This window comes from Zingiber officinale, chromosome 3B, assembly GCF_018446385.1.
Source record: "Zingiber officinale cultivar Zhangliang chromosome 3B, Zo_v1.1, whole genome shotgun sequence".
NCBI classification, from domain to species: domain Eukaryota; kingdom Viridiplantae; phylum Streptophyta; class Magnoliopsida; order Zingiberales; family Zingiberaceae; genus Zingiber; species Zingiber officinale.
Genome location: NC_055991.1, coordinates 7,014,553 through 7,032,451, shown reverse-complemented (window position 1 = coordinate 7,032,451; position 17,899 = coordinate 7,014,553). Strand labels below are relative to the sequence as shown.

At 40.1% G+C, this 17,899-nt stretch overlaps 2 protein-coding genes across 2 annotated transcripts; both read left to right on the top strand.

The window, feature by feature from the left end:
* The first annotated feature begins 4,303 nt into the window (after positions 1 to 4,303).
* Positions 4,304 to 6,136, top strand: LOC122055724 (heavy metal-associated isoprenylated plant protein 32-like). Its single transcript, XM_042617297.1, has 3 exons — positions 4,304 to 4,512; positions 4,627 to 4,702; positions 4,792 to 6,136. Exons 1-3 carry the CDS (start codon positions 4,474 to 4,476, stop codon positions 5,928 to 5,930), a joined length of 1,254 nt encoding a protein of 417 aa, XP_042473231.1. The 5' UTR covers positions 4,304 to 4,473; the 3' UTR covers positions 5,931 to 6,136.
* A 6,890-nt stretch (positions 6,137 to 13,026) lies between these two features.
* On the top strand, positions 13,027 to 15,598 carry LOC122055723 (protein trichome birefringence-like 10). Its single transcript, XM_042617296.1, has 4 exons — positions 13,027 to 13,453; positions 13,979 to 14,368; positions 14,494 to 14,652; positions 14,952 to 15,598. Exons 1-4 carry the CDS (start codon positions 13,095 to 13,097, stop codon positions 15,331 to 15,333), a joined length of 1,290 nt encoding a protein of 429 aa, XP_042473230.1. The 5' UTR covers positions 13,027 to 13,094; the 3' UTR covers positions 15,334 to 15,598.
* The last annotated feature ends 2,301 nt before the right edge of the window (positions 15,599 to 17,899 follow it).

Below are 17,899 nucleotides of genomic sequence, written 5' to 3'. Positions count from 1 at the left end.
TGTTATCAAAATAACTATAAAATTTTTATAATAGTTATTAAATAATATTACAATAATAGTTGTCATTCTTAGACAAATTAAATAAAGAAGTAGATCGAGTTCGAATTTCATTAAAGATGAATATTTAATAAAATTGATATAAAAGTATTTTATGTATAATATTTTTAATCATGTCGATTAAAAAGGAAATAATTTATTTTAATATTATATATAGTAGTTGATTATGTCCAAAAATGAGAAGGTAAAAAATTAAGAATGTGATAATTTCACTGACCGATGGTCGCTCTGCTCTGCTCTGTAAAATAAATAACGTCAGTGTCGAATTAGAAAAGGGGTCCTCGGTATTGGTCCTACGACGCTCAAGTCAGTTACTAGAACTGTAAAAGAAGTGGAGCAACAGTAGAAGTAGCACCAAACAATAATAACACGTACCTCCGCCGATGATGGACTTCCTTTATATAGAGTTCTGGCGGGCGACGTGCACGCTTCTCGAGGCATGGACATGTTTTCCAATATGTCCTATGAAAGGGCATGCCAATAAAGTACTTTGATACCCTACCTTAATAATATTGGGGATCTTGTATGACCAGCTAGAAGGGAGGTTGAATAGTCATGCACCCCAAATAATTGCTCTTTTCTACAATGTTAGTGTGCAAGCGGAAATATAAACAAAACAAGTAGAAAGTTAAACTAAAGACAATAAGAAAGAACAAGCAAACCGTTAACATATTTCCTTTAACGTAGTTCAGAGATTAGGGTTTTTACTCTATGGCTGTCCATAAGGTGGGTGATCCTTATCTGTCGATAGATTAGCCTCTAGCAAACTCCGACTACTCAAGCAACTCTTTGTGGATGGAGAAACAGCACCACAACTTCACCAAAACCTCTTGGATTACACAAGCACTTGAGAACTAGTTGACTACTAATGAGACTTTAACCAAGTCTAATTTCGTCAACCTTAACCAAACTTCCAAACCTTGGTTATATACGTCACGGGTTGGACAACTCCGCCTACCAGTCGACTGGTGAAAGTACCAGTCGATTGTCCTCTGTGGAGATTCAATCGTCACATCCTAACGGCTTGATACCAGCCGACTGGTGAAAGTACCAATCAACTGCACCAAACTGGCTGAGCGAACAAGACATTCTGTTCACTCCCCAGTCGACTAGTACCCCGAGTACAATCTCATGCACTTGGACCCTCACCCTTACGACTCACTTGACTTTTCGTGGCAGCCTTGACCTCTTACTTTCAAGTCTATTTCTCTTGACTCTCGTTCCTTAGATGCACCCAAGCTTGCGACTCATCCCAATGTCATCATTCGCATATGCCTCGAAGTCGCTTCCCTCGGACCTTATCCTTGCTGCATTGTCCATGACCCCTCGGATGCTCCATCCTTCACCGGAGCTGAAGCCATCAAATTGAGTCATATGTGTATCCTATAAACCTACACAATCACATACACATATCAAATAACAAGGATGAACATAACTTAAACCCTTTGCTCAAATACCAAACACATGGTCGCATGGACTATTGAGATTGCTCCAATAAACAAGGCATGCATATCCCTGACAAGACAATAGAAGTTTTTGCCTTACGATCAACCTATCAACTATGCATCGTGTCAGTGACATTATCTCTCAAAAGGATGTCGAGAGATACTACAGTAATCCCGTTGCTTGATTTAGCCGCTCGACCGGGACTCCGCTCCGTCCACGGGCAGGTCTCGCTGCTTGGCCGAGAGGGGTAACTGCTCGACAAGGAACCCTCCGCTCAGTCGACCTTAGTTGTTTTCCGTGCGGTGAAAGTGTAGTAACATGCCCTCCCCATTCGGACAAGCTATCAGTCTCCCTCGACGTCTTGCTGCTCCGTACTAAGCGTTGACCGTCTTATGTATCATACCGAGCTGGATGGGTGGTCTGCTCAGACATGTCTCCCGTCGGTCTGACCCTAACTAACCCGACCGGTTATTGTAATTATCCTCCGTTTGACCCTTTAACACCTGAATTTTAATCACTTTAATTTTGACTTCCATATTTATAATTGACTCGTGCCAGATGAACCTCCTTGTATCATCGCATCAGTAGTTATATTGAAACTATTATGCTATAATAATACACTAATAGAGTTATTTTTAAAAATGATAACATGCGATTTAATTTAGAGGGAATCATATAAAATTATCAAATCAATAGATTTATCGAGGGATTCAATCTTCGAAACTTGTGCCCACTACTCCACTCTCGCTCATCAATTTATTTTTTAAAAATAAAATTTATCTTATTAGGACAAAATTAAGTCATGGAATTAAAAGTTGGAGTAATTAATGCATCGACTTGAATGGGAAGTAGATTGATTCTTGGCACCACATGAAAATGCGGTAGCTTCACATGACAGAAGAAGACGAAAAACATTATTATTTTTTTAATAATTAACAAATACTTTGCAAGTGATTCATTTTATGATTTGTTATCATTTTTTAACTACCATTCAATGACAGAAGAAGACGAAAAACATTATTTATTTTTTAATAATTAACAAATACTTTGCAAGTGATTCATTTCATCATTTGTTATTATTTTTTAATTACCATTCAATCCCATGAAAATTTTCTATTAGAGAAGAAGATAACACAGCGTGAAAAATAGAATTTGTCAAATAAAATTGGATAAAAATTAATAAGGCGCGTTTTGTTATCATTATAATTGAGCATCGCATTTTAAAAAAATAAATTAAAATACTATTTTATATTAAAAAATACTTTAATTCTATTATAGTAGTTGTTATAATTTCAACATTGTTTATCCATAGTTGTTATAATTATAGCAAATACAATTATAACAGCTCTAATTATAGCAGTCGAAGTAATTATTATTCATAATTGTCCCAGCATGAAAATAACTATAGTAACAATTGCTAAGATTATAATAGCTATGTTTATATTTGTTACAACTTTATCGAAGTGAATGTAACAAAATTGAAATAATTCGGATCAAATTTAAATAAATATGATTGAATTGATAAATAATATTTTTTTAACAAGTTATAATTCTCCCAGACATTATAATTTTGATAAGTTAGATTAAAAATTAAATTAATTTACTTTAACATTTTATATATAATAGCTACCATCGTAACTCTTTTTTTTTACTTTTATTTTTTATGCATGTATTTTATATTTTTTTAATGCATATATCCAGGGGCGTATCCACAGGGGGCGGCATCGGCGATCACCCCCCCCCCCCCCCCCCCCCCCCCCCCCCCCCCCCCCCCCCCCCTTCCACTAATGGAGATAGAGGATACCATCCTTTGTTTCATGTAAAAATCATCCTTCATACTTGAATTCTTAAGTCCGTCAGTACATATATCTCATTCGTATGATCCAAATAATAGTTAATCTGTTAAAATCCTATAAAATTTTTTCATTAATTATAAAAGTATATTAGAATATATAAATAAATTTGATAGACGATAAAACATCATAAATAAATAAATAAATAAATAAATAAATAATTCAAACTTGCTCTAAGTGACTTCGAATCATTCCATATATCTGGATCTATGAGGCAATTAATTTTAAAGAAGAACGGCTCAATCTCATGTATGTATCATTTTTGAATTATTCGATCTTTGAGATTATAATGTCGTGATAGGATATACAGATTGTCACTTAGTTATGATGTATTTATAAGAATTTTTTTCTAAATAAAAGGTGTAATTAAATGATATTGAACTTCTGGATTGATCATCACATTTACTTTTGAAAGAAGCTAACCAATTTTACTTTGAATTCACAAGTTGCAGTTGTTTACTTTGAATTCACAAGTTGCAGTTGTTGAGTGACTTGATGATGAAACTCCCCAAACCAAAAACGCACTATAACCATTTCATGATGCCGTTGGGATTATGGTAGTTGATTAGGTTCATTACAGATGTTTTTTATAATTTATTTAAAATTATATATAGAAAAATAAATTATAAGATTAATTTATAATCTACCATAAATATTAAGATATAGATTTTTTTTTTTTTTAAATTATACGCCCAGAATTAATCTGGGCACTTCTAATGAAACCCCGTGGGGACATCACTTCGCTGGGATCATGATTTCAGCTGGCGTCAACTTGTAGACCGATAAATCAGTCATTAAAGTTAAAAGTAAAACATACATACCAGTTTAAAAGATCTAAAAATAGATAAAATCATTAAAAAAAAACAAGCAAAAATAAAAAAGAAGAAGAAAAGCTGGCAGTCTTACCACTGCTTTTGCTGCATGCACCACAATATATTATTAATCAGCCCCTCTCTCCCTCTCCCTCTGTCTCTCACCTTCCCCCACACGGTCACACACTGCCATTAAATAATGCAACCCTAAGGCTCAAGAACCTACACAAATCTCCCTCACCTAAACCTTCTGCCCACTTCTTAGCAACTCTCTCTCAAGCTCTTCCTTCCCCCCTGCGCAAACAATGAGCAAAGAAGAAGCCAACAAGTTCCTAAAGCTCCAGGTTTGCTTTCTTTACTTGCTCTGAACTCAATTCCATTAAAAAAAAAAGGCTTCTTTTGCCTTTTTCTTTTCTTGTTCCTGTGAAGATTCGCAATGTTTCGTGTTTTCTTGGCAGACGTGTGTTCTGAAGCTGAACATTTGCTGCGATGGCTGTAAGAAAAAAGTAAGAAGAGTGCTCCTCAAGATTGAAGGTATTTTTTTTTTTTTTGTTGATGAATGTATTGTTCTTTTTCTTTGTATTTTTCAAAGGTTTCGTGCACTGATTTTTGATCTTGTTTAGGGGTGTACACTGTGACATTAGATGCGGAGGAGAAGAAGGTTACAGTGACAGGGAGTGTGGATCCGGTTACTCTCATCAAGAAGCTCAACAAGGCTGGCAAAAATGCAGAGCTTTGGCCTGCCAAGGGAGGAGGAAAGCAGCACCAGAACCTCCCCGGCATGCTCCAGAAGACTCAGCTTGAGCATGCCAAGGGGCAGCAGAAGCCGCAAAAGGGCGGCGGCGGTGGCGGCGGAATCAAGGAACAGAAGTTTCAGCAGCAGCAAGGGCAGGGAAAGGGGCTCAAAGATTTGAAATTTCCCAGCTTGAAGGACCTCAAGCTGCCTTTCAGGAAGGACGATGGCAAGAAGGTCAAGTTCGATCTCCACCCCAAGGGGGATTTTGACGGCGGAAGCGACTTCGACGACGACGAGGATGACGACTTCGACGACGAGGACGACGATGAGGACTTCGACGACTTCGACGACATGAAGCCTTCTCCCATGGCGAACTTCAATCAGCCTAATGCACAAGGCAAGAAAGGTGGTGGTGGAAAGGGAGCAGATCTGCTTCAGGTGATTAACAAGGCCGTGGGAGGCAAAAATGGCGGTGGCGGCGGCGGCGGTGGAGGAGGTAAAAATGGCGGTGGCGGAAACCCAAACCAAGCCAATGGTGTCGGTAGAAAAGGCCATGGAGCCGACGAGATCAAGAACAAGGGTGGGGCTCAAGGTAACCATGGCAATCCACCGCCAAACAAGGGCGGCGGTGGCGGATTAGGAAGGGGCCTTCCGATAGGCCAGCCCAACACGATGATGGGCCACCAAAAGGGAAGTTTTCCCGCCGCCGGAGGCATGGCCCATCCGGGCTACTTCCCGCCCGGGGCAGTGCCGCCGGAGATGATGATGGCCGGTGGAAACCCCTACCAGCAGCAGCAATACCTGCAGGCACTGATGCAGCACCAGCAGCAGCAGCAGCAACAGAGGCTGATGATGATGAACGGACTGGACCGGCAACCGCCGGCTTACCCACCAATGCAAATGGGATACGGGTACGGCCAAGGCTACGGCCGACCGGTCTATGCCCCTCCGCCGCCGCCGTATCCCCACGGGGAGCAGTACTCCATGTTCAGCGATGAGAACCCCAACAGCTGCTCGGTTATGTGAAAGACAGCAAAAAATGTTCGTTTGGTGTGTGGCTTGTTGCTTCAGGATCTGTTTTCTTCATCATCAACTGTGTTCCTTGCTCTTTAATTCCTTGTGTTTAGTTTATAGTGTTTAGGCCATCCGCATGAGGCCAGTGCTTCAGCTGTATCTCATGGCTCTGATGCTAAAACATCCAAGAAAGATATCGATAAGTTTACTACTTATAAGTCGTAATGTCTGTAACAATAAGCAAGGAAAACTAGCTAAGTTGAAGTAAACAACACTGATGTTCAATTCCGACTGTCACCGAGATCTCTCCTTGTTTGGCTGTGTGGACGCGCATGTTTAATGATCTGGGTTGAATACGAGAGATGAGTCGACTCTCAGTGGATCGTCTTTTGCTACTTGATCTTCAGTCGGGTTGGCTCATAACAAATCGGGCACGGCGAACCAACTCCCTCTTTGCCTCGCTGAATGCCTCGCTTCCTTATTGAGATAGGTCAATCAGAGGTTAGAAGGGGATTAAGGCATACCTTGGCAGGTTGAAGAAGAGAACGAAGAACAGTAGTACAAAGAGTAGTTTCGTGGTTGACTGTGCACACTTCACATATAGCTAGTGAGTTTTATATCTATTTTTATTTTTATTTCTATTTCACTTTCCTATCAAACTCATAATCATTCTAATCGTTTAACCAAACACCACCTTAACTTAACTCAACATTAACATTCTCGAGCTCTTGGTAAGTACCACCGAGTTGTCCTGAAGTCAACACAACCCCATCCAACTTAACCCCAGGCGTGATTTGAAACTCTAACTGACTTGGATCCCTGTTGACTAAGTCATGTTGATCAAGTCATAGACATACGTGGAGTCTATGTTACCTGAGTGAAGGAGACATTACCTGGACTATATGTTAACCGAGTCAAGATCATGCTATGTAAAAGATCCCTTATTGACCTTCCTATCATTTAACTTCTTCATCAGTTTGGAGGAAGACAAAGGGGACCCCTGACCCTTGTGGCGGGGGACAACACTCATATCTTCCACCTCTTCCAGGTTCCCATGCATGGTTTGGGGGAAGTAAAGCTGAAGGCTGCAGCTTGTACCATGATAAAAAAGGAAGAGTCTTTAGGTTATGACAGAGTCTGTGCATCTCTTCACTTCGTCGATCGGTAGTTGTGTTAGAAGTCGGAAAATGTTTCCCTTGGGAGTTAACTTCTATCGAATTGCATAGGGCGATGTCGATCGGGCTTTACTTCTCAAGGCCTTTTGTCGTGACCAATTAAGCTTTTTGGTTCGTCGCGGAAGATAGCTTAGTTTGTTTTGTGCTTCTGTTTGGTGTTCCGATAGATTTGTATTTTTCTTGACACACATGGTGGCTCTTCTCTTATCGACTCATCGATAATAATAATAAAATCGATTAACGGATTTTACACATGCAAATCCACATCCAATAGCACAAACTCACAATTAACCTTAATTAAATCACTCAATGAGTTTATTCCATAATGACATAAATCCGCGTGTTACAAAATAACGTGTAAACCCATTGATCCCGTCCGGAAGCTGAGTCGGATGAAGGCGGACCTTGTTATGCTAAAAGTTGACGGAGAGTCGTTGAGATGCTGAGTCAGCGAGGTATCCCCCTTGGCACGGTTCGCGCGGGCGATTCTACGAAGAGAAATGATCAGGATGATGACAATATTGCTCTGCACACACTCAGACGAGTCCACCAGTTGTTAGAGACCCAGAAACCAGGGAAAAAGTCCCCGGGCCAGGCCCTCCGACGCTCAAGTCAGGTACTTTTTCCCCAGAAAATCACAGAGAAATGACGGAAAGAAAAGTGAAAGACTGGTAAGAAAATGACGAGTGAGCCTACCTGCGTAAGGGACAAAGCTTTCCTTTTTATACTACAGCGGAGGTTTCTGGAACCTGGTGAATGTCAGGGAATGTCGGGTGGTAGGATTTGTCTCCCAGTGATCGATACGTGTCTTTCTCTCATAGGCTGGCGGAGGAACCAAGACAAGTATGAGCTTTCCCCCGTGAGAATATTCCCTGACATGTGATGATTCGTCTCTGACAAGTAGTTACGATTCTTTGCAGGTCTATTTGTCATGTAGTGTCTGGCTTTCTGATCCACCTTTGTCTGTGTTACTAAAGGCCTGCACGTTGGGTTTAATTCCCGACCCACTTCTATTTGCTTTTTATCCAAGGCATGAATGTCCCGCCTTGTACGCTGGGACTGATTCCCGACATATGCCGACTGTTATCCATGGCATGAATGTTCCGACCTGTATGCTGAGTCGGCTTCCCGACCTGCATATGATGGCTGTTATCCATGGTTTGAATGTCTCGACATGTACGCTGGGCCTGATTCCCGACTTACATATGTCGACTGTTATCCATGGCATGAATGTCCCGACCTGTACGCTGGGTCGGCTTCCCGATCTGCATATGCTGGCTGTTATCCATGGCCTGAATGTCCCGACCTGTACGCTGGGTCGGATTCCTGATCTGCCCGTTGGCGTTGTCCCAGAGGCTAAACTTCCGACCTCCAGGCTGGCGTGACTTTGGACTAGCCACGAGGGCTAGACTTACATATGTCGACGGTTATCCATGGCATGAATGCCCCGACCTGTACGCTGGGTCGGCTTCCCGACCTGCATATGCTGGCTGTTATCCATGGCCTGAATGTCCCGACCTGTACGCTGGGTCGGATTCCTGATCTGCCCGTTGGCGTTGTCCCAGAGGCTAAACTTCCGACCTCCAGGCTGGCGTGACTTTGGACTAGCCACGAGGGCTAGACTTACATATGTCGACGGTTATCCACGGCATGAATGTCCTGACCTGTACGCTGGGTCGGCTTCCCGACCTGCCCGTTGGCGTTGTCCCAGAGGCTAAACTTCCGACCTCCAGGCTGGCGTGACTTTTGACTAGCCACGAGGGCTAGACTTTTGACCTCCAGGATGACATGACTTTTGACTAGCCACGAGGGCTAGACTTACATATGTCAACGGTTATCCACGGTATGAATGTCCCGACCTGTACGCTGGGTTGGCTTCTCGACCTGCCCGTTGGCGTTGTCCCAGAGGTTAAACTTCCGACCTCCAGGCTGGCGTGACTTTTGACTAGCCACTAGGGCTAGACTTTTGACCTCCAGGATGACATGACTTTTGACCCTTCCGTAGCTTTGACTCCTTGCCAAATCATATCACAGACCCCACATTCATATACCGTATCACCCATCAAATAGCGAGATATATCCAACAAATTCATGTATTGACTTCTAGTTTCTTGATCTTACTATGTGTGTTTTCAATCTCAACAATTTCTACCGCCCGGTGTTTCATCCCTTCTTGATCTTTTCCTCCCATCGTTTTGTTTTGCTCCTATCAAATCTTCCCCGACCCCTCTTCTTTTTATCATTATCCTTCATACGCATATGAAGTAAATTCTTTTAGTAGATTTTGATGATTATACCCGTTGGGTTATGTAGCAAAATTAAACAATAAATACAGTGAATAGATAATCCACTAGAGATCGATGCGAGCTCTAATTATATCGTCAGTATAGGATTTTACATCTTAATACGTAAAACTATTGTAAATATAAAGAGTCGGGCTAACCTATTTATATCTTTAATGGTATCCACACAAGTACAACCACCACCCATTAGTCTTTCAAAATCACATGCTAACTAACATGTGTGTGCGTCGTGCAGGAGATTAATTAATAGCTTTATTTTTTTTAAATTTTTTTTTAATATTTTAAATTAAAAAAATTAACATTTCCTTATATAAATTTTTAATACATTAATATATCCTCTCAACATATTACAATACTCAATAAATACTTAAATTAATTTTATTTTATTTTTTTAAAACCAAACACTATAACCTAATTGAGAAGCCTGAACCCTAGAGGTAAAATCTAAAAAAAAAAATAACTTTGATACTATACTATAACCCAAAGCCTGAACTCTTAAAATCTAAAAAAAAAATAGCTTTGATACTATAACCCAAAGCCTGAACCCTAGAGGTAAAATCTAAAAAAAAAAATAACTTTGATACTATACTATAACCCAAAGCCTGAACTCTTAAAATCTAAAAAAAAAATAGCTTTGATACTATAACCCAAAGCCTGAACCCTAGAGGTAAAATCTAAAAAAAAAAATAGCTTTGATACTATAACCCAAAGCCTGAACCCTAGAGGTAAAATCTAAAAAAAAAAATAGCTTTGATACTATAACCCAAAGCCTGAACCCTAGAGGTAAAATCTAAAAAAAATAGCTTTGATACTATAACCCAAAGCCTGAACCCTAAATAGCTTTGATACTAGAACCCAAAGCCTGAACCCTAGAGATAAAATCTAAAAAAAAAAAAGCTTTAATATTATAACCCAAAGCCTGAACCCTAGAAATAAAATTTTTAAAAAATATTTTAATTATTTTTTTTTTAATTCAAAAATAAAAAAAAAACTAAAACCAGTGATATCCTGCGCGTGCGCACAGTCGCGCACTGTGCGGGCGCGCAGGATATCAAATTCGTGTATATATATAGAGAGAATTGTTATCCTATGGACTTATTACTGTGGAATGCTACGGACTTATTGATGTGGCAAAATCGCGTCATTTTTTTTTTCTAAATTCCCCCTTTCTCCTCCCGACGGGGAGAATCCACGACGTGCTCGCGATGGGGCCGACGCCTTCCTTCAAGAGGAGGATGGTCTCAACGACAAAGCAACCGTCGAAGAGCATCATCTGGACGAAGTCGTTGCTGGTGATGGAAACAACAATTGTTGCTATTCGAAGACAAAGACTTCGCTGCCGGCAAGCGGCACTAACTTTAGCGAGGGCTGAGTTTCAGCAGCAACAACTGCTGGGCGGGACAGAGCTGTTCGACGGCCATTAACTCAGCAGGAATAAAACTTCCAGTACCACAGCAGCATGGCTGGGCGGAGCATCCCATCACCGGTGGCACAACTCATCTACGGAGGTTCAGTAACCTCGTACTAGCAGCAAATACTCTTGGCTGGAACAAGACATGCTGGGCGGCACAGCCCCTTGGGTGGAACAATTTCTGCCGGAGGGAGCAGCAACGCAAAGCTTCCACCAGCGAGAGCAGCACCTTGAATGGAGGCAGCAACCTGGATAGCGGAAGCAACCTCAGACGGTGACAGCAACAATTGCTGGCGTCGATAGCAGCCTTAGGTGATGCCCCTTTAGCCAGAGCAGCAACGGACGCTGAGGGTTGGCCAGCGTTCGGTAGACAGCGGCGGCAGCAGGAAAGCTTGGGCGGCACAACACAAAAGGCTAAACCCTTTTGTTGTGTTCTATTCTGTTCCATGAACCGTCTCAAGTGGCACAGCCTCAAGAAGTTCCTCGGCCGCAGCACCTGCTACGCGCTCGTCAACTACCTTCGCCACATCAAGGTCTCCGAGCGCCGCGCCCGCGCTCACGCTGCGTACGTCGACAACCTCGCCTCCATCACCAGCAACGACTTCGTCCAGATGATGCTCCTCGACGGTTGCTTCGTCGTCGAGACCATCCTCCTCTTGAAGGAAGGCGTCGGCAAGTTCGAGGCCGTGCAGAACCCCATCGCGAGCACGTCGTGGATTCTCCCCGTGGTGGCACGCGACATGCTGATTGTTGAGGGGAGGAGGGAGGAGAAAGGGGGAATTTAGGAAAAAAAAAACGACGCGATTTTGCCACATCAACAAGTCCATAGTCGGTAATAAGTCCGTAGGATAACAATTCTCTCTCTCTCTCTCTCTCTCTCTCTCTATATATATATATATATATATATATATATATATATATATAAGATTAACTATTAAATTTATTATTAATAAATTTAAGATCCAATTAAATTAAAGTAAGACTTGGATTATATTTCCAACCATATCATAAATCCTTTCATCATATCATACAAAAATAGATCTATATATATATATCACTTCAATAAGCATCAAGAATTGAGTATTCTACGTGCTCATTTAGCTCATATTGGTGCTACAAGACGCGAGGGAATGACTTGTCCCTCTGCGCCGATCTAGATACTTTCTCCTCTTGCTCTCTGAAACTTTATCCATCTTCTTTAGATCGTCAATACACTTTGCATCAGCAATGCACATAAACGACTTAGATACACCGGAGTAGTACTCCGATAACCCTTTCCTCTTTCTCCTAAAGAATATGAAGCGAACAAGTTGTGCAAATGTCGATAGAAAAATAAAATCAACGAATACAAAATCGAATTAGATGCATTTACTGTTGCGGGAGATGATCCTTCAATTCACCCATGTCGAACGAAGAAAAAGCATCGCCCGAGCAACTTGACATTGTAATGTGAGTTGAGAGGAGATAGCAATTGAGACAATTATAATGTCTATCTCAAGCGATTATGAACATATATAGAGAGTTGAAACAAAGGTCAGGAGAAAAGAGCTCGATAAGACTCTTCATATATTGATGGATTCGCGTAAGTAGCGGTTTGATCATTATATCGTAAAAGATTTTTAAGTAAATCAAGCTAGATAAGGATGATTTTATTTGTAATATTATATAACTATGAATGAAAGATCTATTATACGCAGTCTTATTGTTGTTATTAATTTTTTAACTTTGATTCCTAAAGTGAGCCTAATTCAAAATTTTAAAATATAAAAATAAAAAACTACAACCTACCATTCTTCATTGGGTTCGAATCGTTCTTTAGATCATGATGCAACGATAAGAAATTTAGATTGTCAACTAAGTATTCATGATTAAAATCTAGTTATCATATATTTATAAAAAAAGTTTCTCTAAAGATGTAATTACTAGACTTCCAGACGGACTATTACGCGAGCTATCTAATTTATCGTTACGGCGGATGGAAAACTTCCCTAAATATTTCATCTATATTGCCACGTTGAACAATTAAATACAAAGTCAACTTTTTTTTTATGCTACATATGACCGGTAATTCTCCTTCGGCTTCTACTCGTCTACAACATACCCGCTTCTTTACCCGACTTTAAACGCCCTTCGATTGTGGGTCCCATCAACGTTCGCCTTTCATTTTGCATCTCCCAGCAGCCATTAGTTTTTTTTTTTTTTTTTCATTTTTTTGGCCTTTTTCTTCCTCCGCCCTCTGGATGCTTCCACGGACGCCGCGAGCTCCGACGGCGGCGAGGGCGGTGGCATGGCGAGCTCTGACGCGGTGAAGCTGTTTGGTAGGCGGGTGAAGTCCTTCGAGCGCGTGGCGCTTTGGGGGATGTTATTCGCGAGCTTCTCCCTTATCGCCGTTTTTCTGCTTCGTTTCGCGCGCTCCGATCACTACGGTCTCGTGCGGGGCGAGAGCTTGGCGGCGGAGGGCGGCGGCGATAGCGGCTGGAGGTGCGATTGGTTCGAGGGGGAGTGGGTGTGGGACGAAGACTACCCCCTCTACGACTCGGCCGCCTGCCCGTTCTTGGACGACGGATTCCGCTGCTCGGAGAACGGGAGGCCCGACCGGATGTACACCAAGTGGCGGTGGCAGCCCACTCGCTGCCATCTCCCAAGGTCAGCCATGTCTTTTCCCTGGATAGATGAGGTTTGTGAAATGAAAAAGTTAAAGGAAAAAAAAACTCTAATCATTATTGATGTAAGGGTTTGAGGCTTGTAGTTTAAGAGCATAAAATAAATTTTAAATCTGTTATTTCATCTCAAAATTAACGATATGGGTAGGACCAGTATGATCCACAAAAAATTTATAGGAAGATTTTTTAATTGTGATATATTTTTATGTTTTTGATGTGATTGAGGTAACATATAGAGCTCTAACCATTGGAGATGCCCTAATAACCGTGTGATTTCCATACGATAATCCAGAATTGCATTCTCTATTTTGTACTTTTGAACTTGAATTCAATTTCAGTGACTTTTGAAATTCAATGAATGTATATGAAGTTCTTGCTTCTCTTCTAACTTTCCTCTATTTTACTTGGAATTCAGTCATCTATAGAAGTAGGCTTTGTTTTCATGAAGAAAGGATCTGAAGTCATCAAGCCGCTTTCTGAATTCCTTGTATCTTATTTGTTTGTCTAGATTTGATTCCAAAACTATGCTGGAGAAGCTAAGGAACCGAAGACTAGTTTTTGTGGGTGATTCAATTGGAAGAAATCAGTGGGAGTCTCTCTTGTGCATGCTCTCGATGGCTGTTCCAAACAAGAGTTCAATCTATGAAGTAAACAGAAGCCCGATAACGAAGCATACAGGCTTCCTAGTGTTTAAATTTGAGGATTACAACTGCACCGTGGAGTATTATAGATCACCATTTCTCGTGCCAAGGACTCGTGCTCCAGTTGGCACGGCCGGAAAAGTGAAGACCACGCTGAGACTGGATGTGTTGGATTGGACATCAAATAGATGGAAGGATGCCAACATTCTTGTCTTCAACACTGGGCACTGGTGGAACTATGAGAAGACGATAAGAGAGTAATCATTTAATCAAATTTAGGCTCTGATACACATGTTTCGGTTTCTTGTTTCTACCTTAGGAATATGCAACATTGTGACTTATTTTTATCATGTTCATTTGATAAAACTTTGAATGTTTTTAGGGGTTGCTATTTTCGAGAAGGAAATCAAGTGAAGATGAATATGAGTGTGGATGATGCTTATCAGATGACAATTCAGACTTTGTTTCAGTGGATTCGCAAAGAAGTCAATAGAAGTAAGACACAAGTCATGTTTCGAACATATGCTCCGGTTCATTTCAGGTAATCAACTGATTAGTTTGTGTTCTTCACTCTATCACTTTTCTTTTGTCTCACCATTAACTGCTCAAGGATTGCCATATAAGCGCTCAAATCTATTCTTGAATTAAACAAACAATGTGACTGACTGTAGTTTCTTTTATGAAAGAATTCGATCGCCATTTTTCTCCAACTACCGAGCATTCTAAGAAGGTTGTGAATTATGAAATCATTGTCTTCCTTTACCTAAGCAAACAATTAGGGGTTATCGTAGCACAGATTGCAATACTAAGATTTGTGAAATGCTACATTGCTTTGTGCAGAGGTGGTAACTGGAGAACAGGAGGGAATTGCCACTTAGAAACTCTACCAGAGTCAGGACACCAGCTATCACTGAAACCATGGCTACATTTCCTGAAACCATTTCAGAATGTGATGGCGAAGAATTCTACCGCGACCGAACTAGAACTCGAGCTACTCAATGTGACACGAATGACAGTCCCAAGAAAAGATGGGCATTTATCGATCTATTACCTCAGTTCTTCTCGGCCACCTCTTCTTAGGCAGGACTGCAGCCACTGGTGCTTACCTGGTGTCCCAGATGCCTGGAATGAGCTGCTTTACGCGCTCTTTGTGCGACGGGAATCCTTGTATCGTGACCACGCAACTATTGTTGGGAACTCCATAGTAAAGCTAAGAATGTAGAGCTCTTCAACCCATCTTTTGTTCACTCAATGAAGATGTGGATGCGATCATGAAGCTCAACGATCATCGCAATTTTGAGCTATGTTCGAGTTATGAGGAGGTTTGATAATAAGAATGTAAAGCTCTTCAAACCATCTTTTTGTTGTTATCTAGTAGAATCAAAGGTAAAATAGCATTATTACTTGTAAATAGGCAAGCAATATTCCTCAATTACTTGTAAAGACACCTCAAACTCTCTATGTTAACTATTTTTTTTTTCCATATGTATATTGAGCTCAAAGTTTTTTTTGTTCTAGTTTGAATCTCGTTCTTTTTTTATACATCAAAATTTTGATGGCCCAATCGATCGGACCATGTTGAATCGATCCACTGATCGATTCAGGAGGGCTGGATTGATCGGTGGATCGATCCAGACGGCTTCTGTTCACGAGAAGCCTGCTCTCAATCGATCGCCCGATTGATTGAGACCCTTCAATCAATCGGGTGATCGATTTAGGGTCTGATTTTTCTGAAATTCACTTTCAGTGAATTTCAGAAACCCCTAGAAAAATCTACAAAATTTTAAAAATCGTAAAAATTTGTGTAGACATTATTTAGGGTATACTTTATCATGGAAAAAAAGTTTTTTATGAAAATACATCATATTTTCAAAGATTGACACAAACTTGAAAACTTACAAAAACTTTAGTGTTTTCTTCAAGTTTGTATCTAACTATTCAATGGTGATTACTATCAAAAGATAGCCTTCACCAAGGTTTTCCAAAAGCATTTTAAAATCATTTTCAAAACCAATATCCCACCATGTTCCTTGGGCTTAATGCACATGACTTGTACATTAGCTTTCCCAATAATGAGAAAACACATAACTATGTGTTTTGATGAATTTAAAACTCAAAAGAATGCACTAAATCAACATCTTGAGTTTTGTTCATCATCCTAACATCTCACTTGTATCTAATGTGCACTAAAACACATACAAGTCATTTTATAGGTCTTTGTGAGATGTAAAGTTTTGGTTTTGCCCTAATCTAGGGATCATGCATATCTAACTAGGCATTTTGAGTGGTAAACATCCACAAGGATGTTACTTGTTGATTCCACTTGTGTATAAATACCACTTGTTGGTAAACTTGTATACCACTTGTTGGTAAACTTGTATATAAATGTCATTTGTCCTTATTTTTAAGGAAATAAATATAATGCATGATAATGTTATGACATACATCAAAATGAAATAGCTTTCAAAAGAAAGATTCCTATAACTATATGATGTATATATGACATGACATGGTATTTTTGTATTTTTCATAATAAGTCATGAATGCAAAAATAAACATGATGTCATGATATATGATGGGCAAACAAAGCATGACAAGTTTTAGCATAAATAAAATACCTAGATTACCTATCTAAGTGTCCTTAAACCTTAGCTAAGTTGAAGGTTAAACCTAGATGCCCTCTAAATGCTCCAAGAAAATGCCGAAACCTAACTTGACATTTCTAGTTCTCTTGATTAATTCATGCCAATTGAAATTAAGCTTATTCCTCAAATGTTGGCATATTTCATTCTTCCACAAGAGTAGCACTTTAAAATAAGACTTAAATTGTCTTTAATTTCCTAAGAACATACCAAAAACTCAACTTGGTAGTTCTTATGATTTTCCCAATATGTGCCATTTTAAAATAAAATCAATACTTCTCAAATTTTGGCACATTTTACTCTTTCCAAGAGTAAATCTAAATCTATTTGATTTTCAAAGGTTAATAATAACCTTGAAAATGCTCCTTGAGTGTCAATTTCTTCAAAGTTGAGTTAACTACCCTTCTTCTTAGAGTTGACACTCTCTAACCCATCTATGGGGTAGAGAAAATGCTCCTAGGAACCCAAAACCTATTGGTGCTCCTTGGATGCTCTAGGTATTCACTAGGGATAACTTCTCTAGATACCTTCTTAGTGACCTTGTTTGGCTTCTTAGAAGCCTTGGTCACCTTTTCTAGGTCAACTCTAGGGATTTCTTCCCTTGTGACCTTGTTTGTGACTTTCTTAGACTTCTTAGAAGTCTTAGTCACATTTATTACAAAAATACTCTTAGGGATGACCTCCCTAGTATTTTTGGCTTGCCCATTAGGCTTAGGGTTGGTTCCATAGCTATATGGAACCCTATGGTAAGTAGGTGCATCCTTTTTGATTTTAGGTTTGTATCCCAAACCTATATGGCCCTTGTTGTCCTAAACCTAGGTTTTGACTCTTGGACCCTTGTGTCATATTTGTGATTTTTCTAAGGATCTTCTCTAATTTATCAAGTCTTGACCTCAAGACTTGATTTTCCTTCCATAATTCTTCAACCTTAGGTTTTTCACTAAAACCTTGATTTTTCTTCTTCTTAGGCAAATACCTAGAATCCTTAGGGTTCTTACTTAAATTCCTATCTACCTTTCTAAACTTAGGTTGAGAGATTTTGGCATGATAAGTTACATGATTTTCCTTAACTTTATCATGCCTCATATTTTCATGGTAAATGGCATTAAAATGATAAAGATTAGACCTAGCATGCTTTTTACCATT

Bases quoted from the DNA above. Each gene is read 5' to 3' on its own strand.
- LOC122055723 (XM_042617296.1), top strand. From the start codon at position 13,095: ATGGCGAGCTCTGACGCGGTGAAGCTGTTTGGTAGGCGGGTGAAGTCC. The intron at 13,454-13,978 runs GTCAGCCATGTC...TTGTTTGTCTAG, and splicing joins ACTCGCTGCCATCTCCCAAG to ATTTGATTCCAAAACTATGC. The intron at 14,653-14,951 runs GTAATCAACTGA...TGCTTTGTGCAG, and splicing joins TATGCTCCGGTTCATTTCAG to AGGTGGTAACTGGAGAACAG.
- LOC122055724 (XM_042617297.1), top strand. From the start codon at position 4,474: ATGAGCAAAGAAGAAGCCAACAAGTTCCTAAAGCTCCAG. The intron at 4,513-4,626 runs GTTTGCTTTCTT...TTTTCTTGGCAG, and splicing joins ACAAGTTCCTAAAGCTCCAG to ACGTGTGTTCTGAAGCTGAA. The intron at 4,703-4,791 runs GTATTTTTTTTT...GATCTTGTTTAG, and splicing joins AGTGCTCCTCAAGATTGAAG to GGGTGTACACTGTGACATTA.